Source organism: Ovis aries, chromosome 17 (genome assembly GCF_016772045.2).
Source record: "Ovis aries strain OAR_USU_Benz2616 breed Rambouillet chromosome 17, ARS-UI_Ramb_v3.0, whole genome shotgun sequence".
Lineage (NCBI taxonomy): Eukaryota > Metazoa > Chordata > Mammalia > Artiodactyla > Bovidae > Ovis > Ovis aries.
The window spans coordinates 48142367-48161796 of record NC_056070.1 but is presented as its reverse complement, the minus strand read 5'-3'; the positions used below and the strand labels follow the sequence as shown (position 1 = coordinate 48161796).

General features: G+C 46.7%; 1 protein-coding gene across 1 annotated transcript in view; it reads right to left on the bottom strand.

The window, feature by feature from the left end:
* Positions 1-11027: 11027 nt before the first annotated feature.
* TMEM132D (transmembrane protein 132D) overlaps positions 11028-19430 on the bottom strand; it is a 900295-nt gene continuing 891892 nt past the window's right edge. Inside the window, exon 9 of the mRNA XM_027956399.3 lies at positions 11028-19387. Coding sequence (XP_027812200.2) covers positions 18206-19387 — 1182 coding nt within the window. The 3' untranslated portion in view covers positions 11028-18205. The remainder of the gene's footprint in view (positions 19388-19430) is intronic.

Here is a 19430-nt window from a genome sequence, read left to right as displayed (position 1 = left end):
AATGCATATATATAAAGTGTGTGTATATGTATACACCCAGATGTGTATACGAATGAGTGTATATATGTATGTATGTGCATAAACATTTCTGTATCTGTATGTGGATATATATGCATGTATAAATGTATGCATCAATGTACATAAAAGTATATGTGTTTATATTGTGTAAATGTACATATATGTGTATATGTCTATATATCATCTTCACACATAGCTAGCTAAGGAAACTGCAATCTGTGTGCCTTCTTCGTATCATGTCTAGGAAATCCCGTGGGATGGTCTTTCAGAGCCTGGGGCAGAGCTTATCCATTGTCCTTAGAATCCATTCTTCCTATATCCCCTTTAGAAAAAGGATCCCCCGCCTCTGAGCCAGGCATAAGGCAGCTCAGGTGGTGACATTTCCCAGCATCCCTTGCAGCCCTGGGTGGACCTGAGACAAGTCCAGGCCAGGGGGATGTGAGTGGAAGGGAGGTGAGCAAAGTTGGGGTCATGTCCTTCTGAAAGGAGATTACTCACTCTCTACTGCGTTTCGTTTCTCCCTTTCCTCCCTGAAGGCTGGAATGAGGACCCTGTGGTGGTCACACAGCACCGGGTGGTTCTTGTCCAGAAGCAGTTTTGCCCACCCCCACCATTGGCACCTGGGAATACCTGGAGACACATTCTCCTATCACACGGCAGAGGGGGTTGCTGCTGACATCTCATGGGTAGGGATGCTGTAAATATCCTGTGATACACAGGAACCCCCCTCTCCCAAATAAAGAATTGTTGTTGTTTAGTCGCTCAGTCACAATGGACTCTGCGACCACATGGATGTAGCCTGCCAGGCTCCTCTGTCCATGGAATTCTCCAGGCAAGAATACTGGAGTGGATTGCCATGCCCACCTCCAGGGGATCTTCCTGACCCAGGGATTGAACTTGCATCTCCTGCATTGGCAGGAAGATTCTTTACCACTGAACCACCAGTCTAAATAAAGAATCATCCAGCATTAAAACATCAACTGTGTGGAAGTTGAGAAAGGTTGTAGTGAATGTCTCTACATAAATATTTTCTTTTTCCTACAAGCTTAGCTTGTACCACGATATGGGACTTTATTGAAGCATAGGGCATCAGAGATCCCCAAATGATTGTGGACCAGATGCCATTCTGGGAGAACAGAGAAGCCCTTTTTATTATGAGGAAGCATAGCAGAAAGACCAGTTTTTAAAGATAAGATGTCTGATGGAAGGCAGGAAACTGACATGCTCATTAATACAAGCAAAATATAATTTCCTGGAAGGCCACTGAGAACTGTCAGAATCACTGGGGAGGCTGGAAACAGGCAGGGAGCAGGAAAGCTTTGGAGACCAGGAGGTAGAAACTACAAAAATGGTCCCTAGCAGGAACAAACTGGATGACTGGGTCCAGATTGGGTAGATGCAATTTCATCTGCTTCTTCTGTCCTTTGGTCGCTTGTTGGAGAGTTAATGGCTCTAGTTAGCATCTACCTGGTTCAGTTCAGTTCAGTTCAGTCGCTCAGTCATGTTAGACTCTTTGCAACCCCAGGAACCTCAGCATACCAGGCCTCCCTGTCCATCACCACCTCCCAGAGCTTACCCAAACTCATGTCCATTGATTCAGTGATGCCATCCAACCATCTCATCCTCTGTACTCCCCTTCTTCTCCTGCCTTTAATCTTTCCCAGCATCAGTGTCTTTTCCAATGAGTCAGCTCTTCGCATCAGGTGGCCAAAGTATTGGAGTTTCAGCTTCAACATCAGTCCTTCCAATAAACACCCAGGATTGATCTCCTTTAGGATGGACTGGTTGGATCTCCTTGCAGTTCAAGGGACTCTCAAGAGTTTTCTCCAACACCACAGTTCAAAAGCATCAATTCTTCGGTGCTCAGCTTTCTTCACAGTCCAACTCTCACATCCATACATGACTACTGGAAAAACCATAGCCTTGACTAGATGGACCATTGTTGGCAAAGTAATGTCTCTGCTTTTTAATATGCTCTCTAGGTTGGTCATAACTTTCTTTCCAAGGAGTAAGCATCTTTTAATTTTATGGCTGCAGTCACCATCTGCAGTGATTTTGGAGCCCCAAATAATAAAGTCTGTCACTGTTTCCACTGTTTCCCCATCTATTTGCCATGAAGTGATGGGACCAGATGCCATGATCTTAGTTTTCTGAATGTTGAGCTTTAAGCCAACTTTTTCACTCTCCTCTTTCACTTTCATCTAGAGGCTCTTTAGTTCTTCTTCATTTTCTGCCATAAGGGTGGTGTCATCTGTATATCTGAAGTTATTGACATTTCTCCTGGCAATCTTGATTCCAGCTTGTGCTTCCTCCAGCCCAGCGTTTCTCATGATGTACTCTGCATATAAGTTAAATAAGCAGGGTGACAATATACAGCCTTGACATACTTCTTTTCCAGTTTGGAAACAGTCTGTTGTTCCATGTCCAGTTCTAACTGTTGCTTCCTGAACTTCATACAGATTTCTCAAGAGGCATGTCAGGAGGTCTGGTATTTCCATCTCTGGAAGAATTTTCCACAGTTTATTGTGATCCACACAGTCAAAAGCTTTGGCATATTTAATAAAGCAGAAATAGATGTTTTTCTGGAATTCTCTTGCTTTTTCGACGATCCAGCAGATGCTGGCAATTTGATCTCTGGTTCCTCTGCTTTTTCTACCTGGTTAGCCAAGCTTAGACTTTGAGCCCATCTGCTGGCTGGGTGCCCAGTAGAGATAGGAGGGCAGTCACTCAAGAACTCTCCAGGTGACCTCTGACCTCTGTGGCAGAAGATCCGCCACCTCCCTATACTGTCTGACCAAGAATGCACACAATGGGACCTCCATGGTGGTTCAAGGGTTACGAATCTGGCTTACAATGCAGGGGACATGGGTTTGATTCCTGGTCAGGGACCTAAGATCATGCATGCTGCTGGGCGGCTAAGCCCTCACACCACAGCTGGAGAGTCTATGTGTTGCAATGAAAGATCCACACGATGCAGTGCAGAGTCTGTATGCCACAACTGAGGCCTGATGCAGCCAAATAAGTAAACTAAAAAAAGATAGTAAGAAAATAACACTAAAAAGAGTCTTAAAGAAAGAATGCCCACAATGGAATAAGGTAATTGCAAAGGAATTTGGAGTCACAGTGAGAAATGGGGTTGAATGCTATTGTAGTCCTAACCAATGATTCATGTTAGGAAGTCAGGAGAGGAGATTCAACCACTGGCTTGGCCACTTCCTAGCCATGTGACTCCAAGAAAATTCCTTTGATTTTTGGGGGGCCTGATCATCAAGGCTAGAATCTCAAACGATCCACATCTTCCAACTTGAAGTATCTCAGATCCACTCAAGCAAGTGCAAAAGATGATTAATAGCTGCTGGTAATAGATGACCCTGCTTGCCAAGATCTATATATTGACACCTACAGCTCAGGCTATTTGTCTGTCCAATTACACATCCAAAAAAAAAGGGAACATTTTAATTGCACATATTGATTTTGTCTCAGAGATTTGAGGGGCATGGAGACGGACTGGGAATTTTCTTCAAAGCCTTCATGTACTTGAAAGCATCTCAGAAGTTGGGAAGAAGCAGAGCAAGGTGTCCTGTGCTGTGAATAAGCCATCTAGCCATAGAGAGGCAGTGAGGGAGTCTCATCATCCCATTCTTGTGCTTAGGGACTTCCCTCACAGCTCAGTTGGTAAAGAATCTGCCTGCAATGCAGGAGACCTGGGTTCAATACTTGGGTCAGGAAGATCCCCTGGAGAAGGAAATGGCAACCCACTCCAGTAGTCTTGCCTGGGGAATCCCATGGACAGAGGAGCCTGGTGGTTTACTGTCCATGGGGTCGCAAAGAGTCGGACACATTTATCCTGCTCTAAATCTCCTGAGTTTGAACCACAGATGCTCATTATTACCTTGGGCTGTGTCTAATTACACAGCCCCGGGAAATGTGGACTTTCTAATGCTTCTAATGACACAGATCTTCCAAATGAGATTGTCTAAGATGAATCTTGGCCCATCCAGTTCTCATTAAAACCCTTTCTTCTTGGCATGGTGATTTGGTTTCTGTTTGCATGGGGGAGGCAATCAAGCCGTAGACTCATTATTTAACTCATGCTTTCTCTTGCTCTCTCCTCTCTCTGTCTCTCTCCCAGCCACAGTTATTTTCAAACACCTTTTTTGAGAACACTGAGTTTTGCATATTCCTTGAGGCTTTTTTAAACTGGGAGGATTGAAATTTTGTTTACTTATCCATGGAGAAAAGTACAATTTGGGAACTTTTCTCATTTGTCGGTACTTGAGTTCTGCCCCAGGGGCCCCTCCAGGCTAGGTGTCGAGCTCTCCTTTGTGGTAAATCGTAGGTGACAGTCATGTCTGGGAGAACAGAGATTCACACCGAGAGCAGCAAGAACTGCCTGGTATAGTGTCAGAGGCAGCCACGGATGCCAGAGCAAGCGATGGCAGGGGACCAGCCAAGGATGACCAGGAAGTTACCCTCTTCAGAACAGAGGGGGCCCAGAATCATCCCAAATAGTGGAAATGGATGTTTCCATTCAGAGCAATGAAGATTTTGAAAAATTTGAAATATCAATGCAATATTAAGCTTAACTTGGTGACTTGATAGATATTCTTGGGTCTATGTTTTCCTAAAGTGGTGGGGAGGGGGGAAAGATAGGGCTAAAAGAAAAGCAAGGATCCCATCTTCTAGGACTTCCATCAATCTACTGGGAAGTTACAAAACTCCCCTTCCACCAGGGCCCAGGTTTCCTGGGCTGCAGCACTCTCCCACTGTTCTAAGGCTGAAAAAACCCTTATCTGTTTTGGTAGATGGATACAAGATTCAAATAGGTGGTTGGCTGCAGACCATCACCTTCTATAACTTCATCTCCTGAAATATCTGGGGCTAAAGTGGTCAAAGGGAGAAAGAATTGGTGCCAGGCTCATGGTCAGGCAAAGAGGATGCTACCTTGCAGGGTCCCCAAGGATACTCATGCCCAGTTTAAGACACTCACCTTCATCAAGGGCTATTGATGTCCTTGTTTTAACAGCTCTTTCTGCATCCACATCAAGAAGAGCTTGCTACTTGGCAAAGATGTCATGGATAGCCTTACAAGGTCACCCCAATCATCGTAATGGGGCAGATGTGGTCTTCTCATGACAGTCTTGCCTGTTACGTCAAACCTTTGCATCATGGAACAGGAAGCACAGGAGGGGGAGTGGAGAGAAAGAAGCCTCCCACACTGTCAGTGGGAATGGAAATTGGTGCAGCTACTATGGAGAACAGTATGGAGTTTCTTTAAAAAACTAAAAATAGAGTTACTTATGATCCAGCACTCCCACTCCAAGGCATGTAACTGGAGAAAATACTAATTTGAAGAGATATGCCCACCCCTATGTGCCCAGCAGCACAATCTACAATAGCCAAGATATGGGGAAAACCTAAATGTCCATGGATAAAGAAGATGGGGTACAATGGTACAATGGAATATTGCTCAGCCATAAAAAAGAATGAAATGATACCATTTGTAGCTACATGGATGAACCTAGAGACGATCATACTAAATGACACCAGATAGAGGAAGCCAAGTATCGTATGATATTGCTTATATGTGGAATCTAAGAAAATGATTACAAATGAACGTATTTATAAAACAGAAATGGCTTCCCTGGTGGCTCAGTGGTAAAGAAACCACCTGCAATGCGGGAGACACGAGTTCAGTTTCTGGGTTGGGAAGATTCCCTGGAGAAGGAAATGGCAACCCACTCCAGTATTTTTGCCTGGGAAATCCCATGGACAGAGGAGCCTGGTGGGCTTACAGTCCATGGGGTCACTAGAGTTGAACACAACTTAGAGACTAAACCACCAACCACCATAAAACAGATATAGACTCACAGACGTAGAAAACAAACATGGTTATCAAAGGGCAAAGTGGGGAGAGAGGGATAAATAAGGAGTTTGGGATTAACGGATACATGCTGTATACATGCGTGTGCCCAGTTTCTCAGTCATGTCCAGCTCTTTGCGACCCTATGGAATAAATTAGATAACCAACAAGGATACACTGTATAGCACAAGATACTCAGTATCTTGTAATAACATAATGAAAAGGAATCTAAAAAGGAACATATATGTATAATATTCACATACACATTGTGTGTTGTGCTTAGTTGCTCAGTCATGTCTGACTCTTTGTAACATCATGGACTATAGCCCACTGGGCTCCTCTGTCCATGAGGATTCTCCAGGCAAGGATGCTGGAGTGGGTTGCCATGCCCTCCTCCAGGGGATCTTCCCAACCCAGGGATGGAACCCAGGTCTCCTGCATAGGAAGGCAGATTCTTTACCACCTGAGCCACCTGGGAAACCCATATATACATACACATATATGTAAAAACCAAATCCTAATTTTAAGAGATACAATTAAAATTTTTTTAACTGAATCACTTTTACTGTCCACATGAAACTATTAAATCAACTATATTTCAATAAAAAATTTTTTTAAATAAAAAAAAACTAAAAATAAGCAGAAAGCATAGATTCCAATCAACTAAATGGGGTCAGCTGAGGTCGGTAGGCAGGAAGTGAGAGTTTCTCTGGCTCCCTTATAAAAAGGGTGGTCCCTCAGACAGCAGCAGTGGCCACTAAGGAAAGCACAGGAATGGGTTCCACAGAGACTCTTCCAGGCAGGACCACTGCTACATTGTCAAAGATTCAGTGGTGCAGGCAAAGAAGTGGCACTCAGCAGGCGACATTCTCTCCATGTTGCAGGTGATACGCTGAGGCTGGCTTGTGTCGGTTCCTGGATACCTTACAGAATCTGATCTTAGCAGCACGAAACGCTTCAAACAGCAGCAAGAGGGAGCTTCCCTGGTGGTTCGGGGAAGACTTTGCACTCCCAGTGTAGGGGGCCTGGGTTCCATCCCTGGTCAGGGGACTAGATCCCACATGCTGCAAATAAGTTCACATACCATACCTAAAGATCTTGCGTTCTGCAACTAAGACCCGGCACAGACAAATACATTTAAACAGACAAACAAACAAACATCCACACAGGAACACAGGAGATTTCAGGCAACCTCAGCTTTCCTCCCAGCAACTGAGGCCACGTGGAGGTCCAAGCCTGGACATCTGCCCACATCCTCCGCTCATAGGAGTGGAAGTTGGACCCAAGCTGCCTCCTTCTGTTTCTTGACCTTAAGCTGCTTGGTGGGTCTGAGAAGCTGGGACAGGAGCTTGGAGGGACGGCTGAGTGGAACTTGCCTTCTCAGAACTGTAGTACCCACGTCCCCATGTATCACTGATACATGTGCGTCAAATATTAGCTTGGGATCAGGGCCACCAGTGGAGCTGGGACAATCAACCAGTACAGAGGCCTTTGGGGAAGGTCGGGCTGCTGAACAACGTTGTCACAGACAGAGCAAAGCAGAGATGCTCCTTTCTCAGCCGCCTAATTAGTTCACACCATCTACAAGACACCGGCAAGAAAGTCCCTGGTCGTTTCCCTCAAGTTGGTAATAAGAAGCCCAATTAGGCCTCGAGAGACCTCGTCCCTCTCAAGATACTATGCTTGTTCTGCTCCTTCAGGCCAAGCCGGCATGAGCATCCAAGTCACGTGGACCCTCAAAGGGGAAAAAGAACCTGGTTTGGCATGAATCCGGTCCCCCTCCCTCTGCACTCCCATCTTTACAGGAAGGTCAGCTCCCCGGAATCCAGCCACTCAATAAGCCAAGAAGCTTCTACCGTACGGCTAATGCATTAATCAGGCGGGAGTAGGTACTGCTGTAAACAAACCAGAACAGCCATCAGTGAAACAGAATAAAGGGCTGTTTCTTGTCCAGAAGGGTCTGGGAGGGTCCGATCCTCTCTAAGGCCATGAACCTCCCAGGTGTCCCTGGGTCCTTGGGGACCTGGGCTCCCTCCGACTGGTGGCACTACATATTAGCGTGTGTCTTCCAAACACCATAGGATGCACTTATATGTGGAATCTAAAAGATGACAGATGAACCTACCTAGGAAACAGAAATAGAATCGTGGCCGCAGACAACAGACTGGTGGTTGCCAAGGGGTGAGGGTGTAGAGGGAAGTATTGGGAGTTCGGGGTGAGCAGATGCCAACTACTATATACAGGATGGATAAACAATAAGGTCCTACTGTAGAGCACAGGGAACTGTATTCAATATCCTGTGATAAACCACCATGGAAAAGAATATACATACAAATGTATATCTGGATTGCTTTGCTGTATAGCAGAAATTAACATTAGAAGTCAACTATATTTTAATAAAGAAAAAGTCCCCAAGTGTCTTCCCAGTCACTGAGGCAGGATAGGGGAATGCACAGTCACTCACCCTGGCTCCTGACTGCCCCTGCTGGGAGTGACCTGTCATCACTGTTCACAGTCGTTGCCAGAACTACTAGTCATGCAAACCCAACTGAACTGCAAGGCTGGTTGGGACATGTATTGAGCAGGTGTCCAAGCATGCCCCAAGGATGTGGGGGGTCTACACAAAGAAGGTAATCCCCTTCCTTTCCTGGGGGATGTGAAAAGGCCAGAGAGAGGTCTATTTGTTTTTTCACTAGACTCTGGAAATTCTGATTGAATGGAGCATGACTGGCAAGATTTTGACTCAAGTGAAGACCTCCACACAGTGAGGCTGATCTGGGAAAGTGGGGGGATATTTTAATGCTTACCATGCTTCACTCGCAGAAGGCTAGGCCTGGATGGCAAGCCAGCAAGGTCTGAATAGAAACAGAGGACAAGAAGTACTGTCTTCTGTTCTCCTCTTGAGAGCAAGAGTTGCATCTAACTATTTTTATTGCCCCCAGAGTGACCAAATCTACAGACTCAGCAGAAGATGCTGGTGTTATATCCAAGTGGAAACACACCTACACTGTATTAAAAAAGCCTCTGGCAGCAGTTTAGTTCCTGGTTCCCACTAGGCGCCTAGCTTAATTTATCAGACTGTGTTTCTGTCATTCATGCTCTGCAAACCATTCATTGTCTCTTGCCCATCCATCCATCCATTTGAACATCCATCCATACATCCAAACATTTGTCTATCCCTTCAAGCACCTAATCATCCATCTAGTCATGTGTTTATTCATCCAAACATCCACTCACTCAACCAACCATCCATCCATCCATCCATTCATTCACCCATCCAAATATCCACTCATCCATCCAAACACCCACCCATCTCTTTTCATCTATCCATCCAAGCATTCATCCATCCACCCAAACATTCATCAGTCCATCCAAGAATCTAATCATCCATCTGTTAATCCATCCATCCATTCAAACATTTGTCCATCTAGTCAAACCTATAGTCGTCCATCTTCCAAGTGCCCATCCATTCAAACAACCACTCGCTCAACCATCCATCAATCCATTCATCCATTCACTCATCATACAAACATCTATCCATCCAAACATCCATCCATTCTTCCAAACATCCATCCATCCAAGTATTCATCCATCTATCCAAACATTTATCTATCCATTCAAGCATCTAATCATCCACCCGTCCATCCATCTGTCCAAGTAAATGTTTACTGATTGCTAACTCTTGCTAGGCATGGCTCTAGTCATGGGTATATAGCAGAAGACAGGTAGGACTAGATCCTTATTCTTCTGGAACGTATCTTCTACGAGGAAACACATATAGCAAACAAAAAAGCAAATACTTGGAAAGGACAAAGCCAGAGTTGTCTAGGAGATACAAGACTGTAAGATGGGATGATAACTTGGGGGGGGGGGACTTAAGCAGAGGGGATGTGAAGCTACTCTCAGGTGGCTGGAGAAAGCCTCACTGAAGAAGCAACCTATGAGCTAAGACCTGAATGGTGATGAGGAGTCCAGCCTGTGACAATCTGGGAGAATAGAGTTCTGGAAAGAAGAGGGAAAGGGGGCATAAGCTCCAAGGTGGGGGTGGGCATGTTTTGCCAGAAAAATAGACAAAAGCGAACCAGTGGGACTAGAGTTAGTGACCAAGTGTGGCTGTGCTGGGAATTGAAGGTGGGGTGATGGCAGCGCTGGTAACAAAGTCCAGATTTCATTCCAGGATTTATGAGCATCTATTGGAGGGTTTTAAGCCGGGGAGTGACCTGATGTGAATTATGTTTTTAAAAGGTCACTCTGTTAATTTTCATTTAGCAAACATTGATCGTCTGCTTAGTAGATTCATTTAAGAGGCATGAAATGGTCTGGAGGTAGGGGAAGCAGAGAAGAGCAAGACAGAAGCTTTTAAAGTTATAAAACAAACATTGGCCATTGTGCTTGAGTCCATTAGCATCATTGGCGGGCTTGATTGAACATCAGGGGAAAATGGTCATGAGACGTTCGAAGTCTGAAAGTCCTGGACAGAGGAGGTGACCCAGAGCCTGATGCCCCCAGGACTCTCTATTGGGTACCCAGCCAAGAGTGACAGATGGGTTTCCACGGTGGATCCACACAGTTTGCTTGTTGCTTGTGAAGGGTGTTTCCTGTCTCCTTCAGCCTGGACCTCAATCTTCTGAGGTTCTGTACATGCGGTTCCAGAGTCTTCCTCAAGGTCCAGAAAGCAAAGCTCATGGGAGTGGATTGAGGGTAGGGAAGCCAGGAAAAGGCAGTGAAAGGAGAAAGGAGGTCCATTGCCTTGCAGGGCAAACATCCATTTTTATCGCAAAAATATCTTGATTTTCCCTTGAAAGTTAGTCCTTTCTCACTTTACTTTTTTTAAACCAAGATTTAATGTACATTTATTCTGTTTATTTAAAGCTAAATTTTATTTATTTATTTTTAAATTTTGGCTGTGCTGGGTCTTTGTTGTAGCATGAGGGTTCTCTAGTTGCAACACTCGGGCTTAGTTGCCCCGAGACATGCAGGATCTCAGTTCCTTGACCAAGGATGGAACCTGCTATGCCTGCATTGGAGGGAAGATTCTTAACTCCTGGACCACCAGGGAAGTTCCTTGTACATTTATTCTCAATGTGTGGAACATATAGTATAAAGGTTTCATACTGAATAAAAGATATTCTTTAAGCCAAAAAGGGAGGAATTCACATCAAGTTTTAATTACCTTGTTTGCAATACAAATATGCAGATTTTATCACTGAAAGAAATCTCACTTGTGTTTCTTCATCAGAAACTTCAACTGAACCTAGAACTTTTCACACTTCAATCAGAAACAAAATAAAACAAAAATACAGGAAATAAAAAAATGTAAGTTGATTGTTGAGACAGCAAGGCACTAATCTCTCCCCCTGGCACTAATCAGGCTCCAGGGTTGGAGGAAGATGCCTGTGATGGAGGCCTGGACATTGCATCTTGCAGGTGACAGATTTGACTTGTGTTCAGCTTGTGACTCCAGCCGGCCAATAGGGATCAATTGAAGGATTTCATCTGAAAGTGTCAGGACACTTACTGTCTTTAACTCAGAATTTCTTTCATGGGAAATTGCCAAGGCTAGAGTTTCCGGAGGCCACCAAATGCAAGAGCTTTTCCTGAGCCTGAAGTCAAATAAGCAAAGACTGGGCCAAGATTAGGCGAGGGGAAGAGATAAAAGCCTGGGTCCAACCGTTCCTGAAGCCAGCTTCACCTCCGCTTGTCCAGTCCTATGCTGCGTGTGCTTAGTCACACACAATTCTTTGAGGCTTCATGGACTGTATGTCGCCTTCGAGGCTTCTCTGCCCAAGGAACTTTTCAGGCAAGAACACTGGAATGGGGTGACATTTCCTTCTCCAGGAGATCTTCCTGACCCAGGAATCAAACCTGCGTCTCCTGCACTGGCAGGCAGAGTCATTACCAGTAGCGCCACCCGGGAAGCCCGTTGTCCAGTCCTAGGGAGCAATAAATTCTGTCCACTGCCCCTATTATTCTTCCTGAAGTTTGGTTAAAAAATAATGTTTAAAATCACTTGCTGCATAGATTTTGTCCAAAGCAAACATCAAAAAAGGACTTCTTCCCTTCTAAGGGGACTACTTCCTCCCTGGAGTGGGTAGAATTGCCTTCCTGAAAAGATATGTTGAAATCCTAACCCTCAGAACTGGGGACTGCAGCCTTATCTGGAAAGACCATCTTTGAAAAGAGCTAAAGGATTACAAAGATTGCTAGTGACCAGCAAAACCCAGAAGCATGAGACAGATTCTTTCACAGCCAAGAACCAATTCGATTAACACCTTGGTTCTGGGCTCCAGAATGGAGAGTAAATACATTCCTGTTGTCTTAAACTCCTAGTTTGTGCTACTTAATGATGGTCACTCCAGGAAAAAAAGTACACCTCTAACAGGACATGTAGCCTTAGTCCTTTCAATTCTCTTATTTACAGGAGGCTAGATACACAGCTCAGCACTTCCCCCCATGTCTTGTGATAGACGCAGCAACTGGAGCCAGATGCAGGCAAAGTGCACCACAGAGAACGTACGAGGCAGGCCTTTGGGGGCCGTGTAGGGGTCGAACTTGCATCTGGACCTCTGGCCATAGCATGCTCTTCGCTCCAAATCCCCTGTCCATCACCCCTCAGGTCATCAATGATGGCTGGGTTTGAGGAGCTGACAGAACATCCTTGTTTCACCCACATTTCTGCCAGAATCTCCATGGCTGCAGCCACAGCAAACAGGGGGAGTGGTCCCCAGTGAGGAGCCGCTGCTGCTGCTAAGTCGCTTTAGTCGTGTCCGACTCTGTGCGACCCCAGAGACGGCAGCCCATCAGGCTCCCCCGTCCCTGGGATTCTCCAGGCAAGAACACTGGAGTGGGTTGCCATTTCCTTCTCCAATGCATGAAAGTGAAAAGTGAAAGTGAAGTTGCTCAGTCATGTCCGACTCTTAGCGACCCCATGGACCGCAGCCTACCAGGCTCCTCTGTCCATGGGATTTTCCAGGTAAGAGTACTGGAGTGGGGTGCCATTGCCTTCTCCGAGTGAGGAGCTAATGACTGCTAATGACTGTGTCTTGGGAAGTGACACATGGGGTAATTAATTCACAGTTCTGAGCTTCCCCAGAGGGAAACAGATAAACTGTTCCCTTGCTCTCCCAGGGTGTCCTTGCACAGCCTCATTTGTAAAGTGAGTGTGAAATTGAGGATGAGGTGAGGCTTTTCAAAATAAGACAGTTTCCTGGAAGCCCAGTGCCCTGGTTGGTCCATGGAGCAGTCAATTGCTCTCAGTCTGCTCATGAGTTTAGCTGCCTTAGACCTCTGGCCAGAGGCCAGTGTTATGACTTTATTTGTGCCCCTCATATTAATGGATTGAAGTCCTAACTGCCCAGTAACTAGACGTGACCTTGTTTGGAAATAGGGTCTTTGTGGATGTAGTTAGTTAAGATGAGTGTCCCTGGAGCAGGGCGGGCTCAACCCCAACTTGCCTGGTGTTCATTTATAAAGGGGAAATTTGGGGACCTCCCTGGCAGTTTAGTGGTTAAGACTCTGCACTTCCAGGTTTGAATCCTGGTCAGGTAACTAAAGGGGATTCCCTGGTGGCTCAGATGGTAAAGAATCTGCTTGCGATGCAGGAGACGGGTTTGATCCCTGGTTGGGAAGATCCCCAGGAGGAGGGCCTGCAACCCACTCCAGTATTCTTGCCTAGAGAATTCCGTGGACAGAGAAACATGGCAGACTACAGCCCACAGTGTGGCAAAAAGTAGGACAGGACTGAGTGACTAGCACTTTCACTTTCAGGGAACTAAGATCCCATGTGCCTCTTGGCCAAAACAAAAAACCCTGATGCCCAAAGAACCCGCAAAGCAGCCCCGAATGCAGACCTTCAGTCCTCTTCCCTATAAGAGAGAAATAAAATACAAATGAAAAATAAAATGAGGAAATTTGGACACGCACACACGCCCATCATATGGAAAACGCTGTGTGAGCATGGAGGGAGAGATGGGGTGAAGCCTCTGCAGGACAAGAGCCACCACCAGGAGGCAGAGAGGGGCTGGATCAGAGCCCCGTAGAGCCTCAGAAAGAACCGACCCTGTGGACACCTGATCTCGGACTTCCGGCCTCAAGACTGTGAGCACATTTCTGTTGTTCAGGTCACCGAGTGTGTGGAACTCTGTTCAGGGAATGGATTGCTCAACTCTGGGGCACTAAACGCTGTAGGAAGCTACGGTGTCCACCAGGGGGCGCGGATGATCCTGGTTTTTGTGGGCTTGGTGTCTAAGTCTACTGGGTCGGAACTCACCACTTGGTGGGATGGGGGGCCCATGGGGGGTGGAAATGAGCAAACAGGTCAGGCTAGGAGAAACTGCGCAGCATCCCTTATTTTATTCGCGCCCCAAGAAACTGTTGAAAAGTCAATTCGGTAAGGTGTTCATATCATTTCTTCCTCCGACTCTGGGCACACAGATCACATTATGAGCTGTGTGAGCTGTGTTTTTTAAACCAGCGGTACCCAGCCTTTTTGGCACTAGGGACCGGTTTCGAGGAAGACATTTCCCATGGAAGGGGTGGGGATGGTTTTGGAATGTGTCAAGCGCATTAACATTTACTGACTTTTCTATTATTATTATGTCAGCTCCATTTAGATAATCAGGCATTAGACCTCTGCGACTGGAAATCCCTTTAGACATCAATCTCTATTGCCCTAGGAGACACCGAGGGTACTCTCTTTAACATAACAATATACTTCTCCTAATTTTGTCTAGAGAACACACAGCTCCCTCTATTTATTTTTGTTTTCAGCACTTCTGGGTAGAGACAGCTGGGGAGAAATATTTCCTTATTAGAAGAAAAATAGTGAAATAGATGGCAAATGAAATTTGCCCTCTGGGTCAGGGAGACAATCTGGGTGTGGAGGGGCCTGCAGGGGTATGGGGGTGTCCTGCCTGGAGGCCACAACAGTAAATTCAGGATGTCCAATTAGGGCCAAGGTGGATTCTAAGACCCATCTCGCCAGAGTCTGAATTTTTGAGAGAAGACAGAAATTCAGATTTTTTTTAAGGTGCAATGGCCAAAGTCTTAAGCATTGACCCAGTCTTTTTCTATACCATAACCTATTTTATTATCCTTCATACAATGTATGATGATCTGAAAATTACATTGTTTGTTGTTAATCTCCTCCACCCCACACTAGAGGTCTTTGAGAGTAGGCATGGGTCTATTTACCACTCATCCTTGGCCTGCAAGGAGATCAAACCAGTCAGTCCTAAAGGAAATCCACCTTGACTATTCATTGGAAGGGCTGATGCTGAAGTTGAAGCTCCAAAACTTTGGCGACCTAATGCGAAGAGCCAACTCATTGGAAAAGACCCTGATGCTGGGAAAGATTGAAGGCAGGAGGAGAAGCGGGGTGACAGAGAATGAGATGGCTGGATGGCATCACCAACTCAATGGACATGAGTTTGAGAAAGCTCTGGGAGATGGTGAAGGACAGGGAAGCCTGGTGTTTGCAGTCCATGGGGTTGCTAAGAGCTGGACATGACTGAGCAACTGAACAACAACTAGCATACAGTAGGTGCTCAATAAACACCAGTTGAATAAGAGAATGATACATCACTTGATATTGCTTGCATGAAGACAAAGATTTCATGCAACTTCTTTTTCTGTGGAATCATCTTGGGACTGCAACTGATTATCAGAGGAATCTGAAAATCAACCTTTAAAAAATTATTTATTTGGCTACATGAGGTCTTAGTTGCAGCACTTGGGATCTTCGCTCTGGCAGGCACACTTCTCTCTAGTTGAGGTGCAAGAGTTCAGTCGTTGTGGCATACAGGCTTAGTGGCCCTGCGACACGTGGGATCTTAGTTTCCCGAGCAGGTACCGACCCCAAATCCCTTGCACTGGAAAGCGGATTCCTAACCATGGGGCCACCAGGAAATTCCCTGAAAAATCAACCTTAAAAAACAAACAACGCAGCCCACAGTCACCGTGGGCATATATATCCTTCAGGAAATTGACCTCTGAACGTACATGAGTGATCCAAAGGGATGACAGAGCCCGTTCGTCCCCTCACTCCAGCCCAAAGGGAAGCTGGGATACACGCTTGCCTGCCGTGGTTCTCACTTACCGCCATCAGTCAGCAGGCTTTTAGCAGAGAATTGCATGTGTGATTGATTTGCAAATCCCTTCAGGTCCTGAAGGAGAGATGCTTAGTACACAACCTACTTTGTCATCGTGTGTCAACATCGCCTCAATGCGGAGAGCAGCATTACACGATGTAAGCGTGTAATTGGATTGTTGCTGGGATCTTTCCATCTGCATTTTCATTTACCCAAAGCCGCAGCTTTGGAGGGTCATTTGCTGAGGATGCCAGCCACCGGGGCGGGGGAGGGGGTGGTGTGAGTGTGTAGAAAGACAAGGGACAGCCATAAGCCGCAGAAGGCAAACTTTATATTTACAGTCGGTAAGTTTATAAATATATATTACATTCTTATAATCTACAATACATTCTGCACGCAGACGGATTGGAGAGGGGGCATTGACAGCGGTATGAAAACAAGGGAAAGGCTGAAAAGAACAGGAGTGGGTTACTGAAAGCAAAGGATTATCATTGAAAAAGGGGTGACCGTTTAGGCACCCAGCCAGACAATGTAAGTCAACTTGGGGACAGGAGCAGGTGGCTGATGGCTCCTGGACTCTCAGTGTTAGGGCAAATGGACAGCACCTTAGTTTTAGGGAGAGTGCTGAGGTTGAGAGGATGAACTGATGGAATTATTCACTTGATCTCAGGAGAATTCAATTATATGCACAGAGAGAGACCGAGACAGAGAGAGAGAGGAAGCAGAGAGATAGGTTCAGAGAGACACAGAGACAGAGAGACAGAGAAAGAGAAATTGACCTTAGAACCCAATGCTCAAATAACCCAGCTCTCTGCTCCATAGGCAGGTACCACGGGTCCCTCTATCCCTCCAAGGTGAAGAAGCAGCAGCCTCGTGTTCCCCCCACATGTGAGTGGGGCCAGATTTCCTGCCTGACCCTCGTCACACACACTGAATCTCAACTCTCCTCACCCTGTACCCACCTATGGGCATGCCCAGATTTATCTCAGCAGCCTTGGGCAGCAGACCAGATGGGACTGTCGAAAGACCCATCACAGACCATCCCTCCCTTCTTTCCAGAAAAGCCAGGAGAATGAGCATCCTTGGGTGCTGAATTCCTTTTGAGCACTGCTGACCCCCAAAGACTAGCCTTTTCAAAGCAAGACACGTGTGAATTTGGCCCCATGGGGCTTCAGTGTAGACTATTACCTGGTGTTTGACACAGAGGCCGCAGTGGAAGAGCCTCAGCAAACAGTGACACGGCTCCCCACTGTCCACGAGTGATCAATGACTTTTGCAAAGGTGGTGATGCAAGGAAGGGTACAAATGTGAACAGAGTAAATTTGCTTAAAAAAAAAAAAAAAACAACCCCGATCCTTTGAACCTGATTGAAACTCTATGCCCAGGATCCCTAGTTTACCGAGAAAGGGATGCTCCGAATGGCTCAGAGGGTTTAGTTTCCTGGGTGTTTGTTCTTGACATCTAGTTACAAAGGTATTGGTCACCTGTTTGCCCTCTTGTTCCCTTTCAACCCCGTGTCAACGATTGCCTTGGTTTGTCAATAACCCTGGGGTTTACCCTGACCCTTTGAGAGATAACTGGAGATCATACTTCCCAAGAGCTGACACTAGGCGGCGCTAGACTCCGCTTCTGCTCAGGCTCACAGCCAGGTGAGTTTCCATGACGCACTTCCTCCCGTCCATCCCGCCCAACCTGAGTCTCCTTTTTCTCCTGTGGTCCGCAACATTGAATATTGCAGCCATGTGGCTTTGGCTGTATCCAAATTGCTTCGATGAAAGAAAGAGAGATAGCAAGAGAGGGACAGTTCTTTCCTGGAGGCTGTTGGAAGCTCAGTGACTCAGAACTCATTTTTCTTCCAAGTTGAAAAAAAATCTCGCCATGCGTGATAAACCTCTTTTCATTGACTGAGACATCGGACCCTGGAATGTGGACATCGATTCCAACTCGGGGCCTCCCTGGGGGGAGCCAGGGTCATTTTCTGGGGCTCTGTGGATAGTGTCAGCCTGATCGTGTCCTTTTTTTTTTTTTGCCACGCCTGGAGGCATGGGGGACCTTAGTTCCCTGACCAGGGATCAAACCCACACCCCCTACAGTGGAAGCGTTGAGTCCTAACCACTGGACCGCCAGGGAAGTCCCCCCTGTCTTTTCATTCCCCGCAATTCGGGTCCCCATTGCCCCAAATCCCCAAGTTAAAGGCCGAAAGGTGAGTGAGAACCAATGTCTGCGAATGCCCAGTTTACACATCTTCACGTAATCCTTCTCTGTAGCCGTGTGACTCTTGGCTTCCCCCAGGGTCCAGATCCTGGCCGACCCAGTTCACGGTATCCTCGCTGCTGGCCGCTAGGGAGTTCACGGCAGGGCATCCATCCTCTGGAGAGAGGGTGGCGAAAGTGGTGAATTTGACTCTTTTCCTTTTTGAGGTAGGGGACGTTGGGGGCTCGCTTTTCTGATCTTTCCCATCCACGAGGGTGGGTCCTGAAGATCTGAACAGCTGTCCGTTGATGCTCTTTTGGGAGTCTGTGCAGAGCAGATACTTACTCTCTTCGAAATCCATGCCTCTGTCGATGGCGGTGATCTGCTCCTCTTGGGAGGAGGCAAAGTGGAGCTGGTTCTCCAGCAGTTCCGTCCGATGGCTCAGGCCGACCCAGTCGTGGGAGTGAGTCATCCCTTCCTGTTCTTCGAAGGGGACCTGTTTGTGCCTGTACTTTAATGCAAAGGTCACACAATTGATGAGGAAGACCAAAATGGCCAAGCAGAAGACTCCCAGCAGGGCATACATTCCAATCTCCAGGTCACTCAGCCCTTTGGAGGACTGGGGGTCATTCTCCTCTGTCTCCCCGTGGCTTCTGGGCAGGTCTACCTGGGCTGGGAAGCTGGTGAGGTCGATGGAGATGGTCTGCAAGTGGCTGCCATCATCCAGAAGGCTTTCCTGGCCCCTGTTCTTCTGGAAGGTGGATCTCTCCGTTGTGGAGCCCCTGCCTTCCATGAGGCCCATGGAGGAGCTGCTGTAGTACTCTCCCTCCTGACTCCCCCATGCCTGCAAGGGCTTTTTGGGTCTTCTGTCACTGATGTTATTATCCAGGGGCCCTCCTGCCCCTGTGTGTCTGCTGTCACTGGTGTTGGGGGTGGCGTCGTTTTGGCCAAACTTGACTTTGATGTTGGCTGTCCCCACAGCCAGCACGCTCTTCCGCTTGGATTTCTGGCACGATTCGCAAATGACCATTTCGACTTTCACCAGGGCCCCCTGTCCTTCAGCTTCAGCGGCGATTATAGGCCACTTGAATTTGGGGTCTTGGTGGATGGAGACCACCTTCTCATCCAGGGATGTGGCCATCAGGGAGAAGTCTTTTGCATCATAAATATCCAAGGGGGTGACGGAGCCATCACTGAATTGGACCCAGCAACTGATGGCTGCTTCCTGTTGAAAAGAATAAGTAAGCTCATCAAAGATGGACACAGAG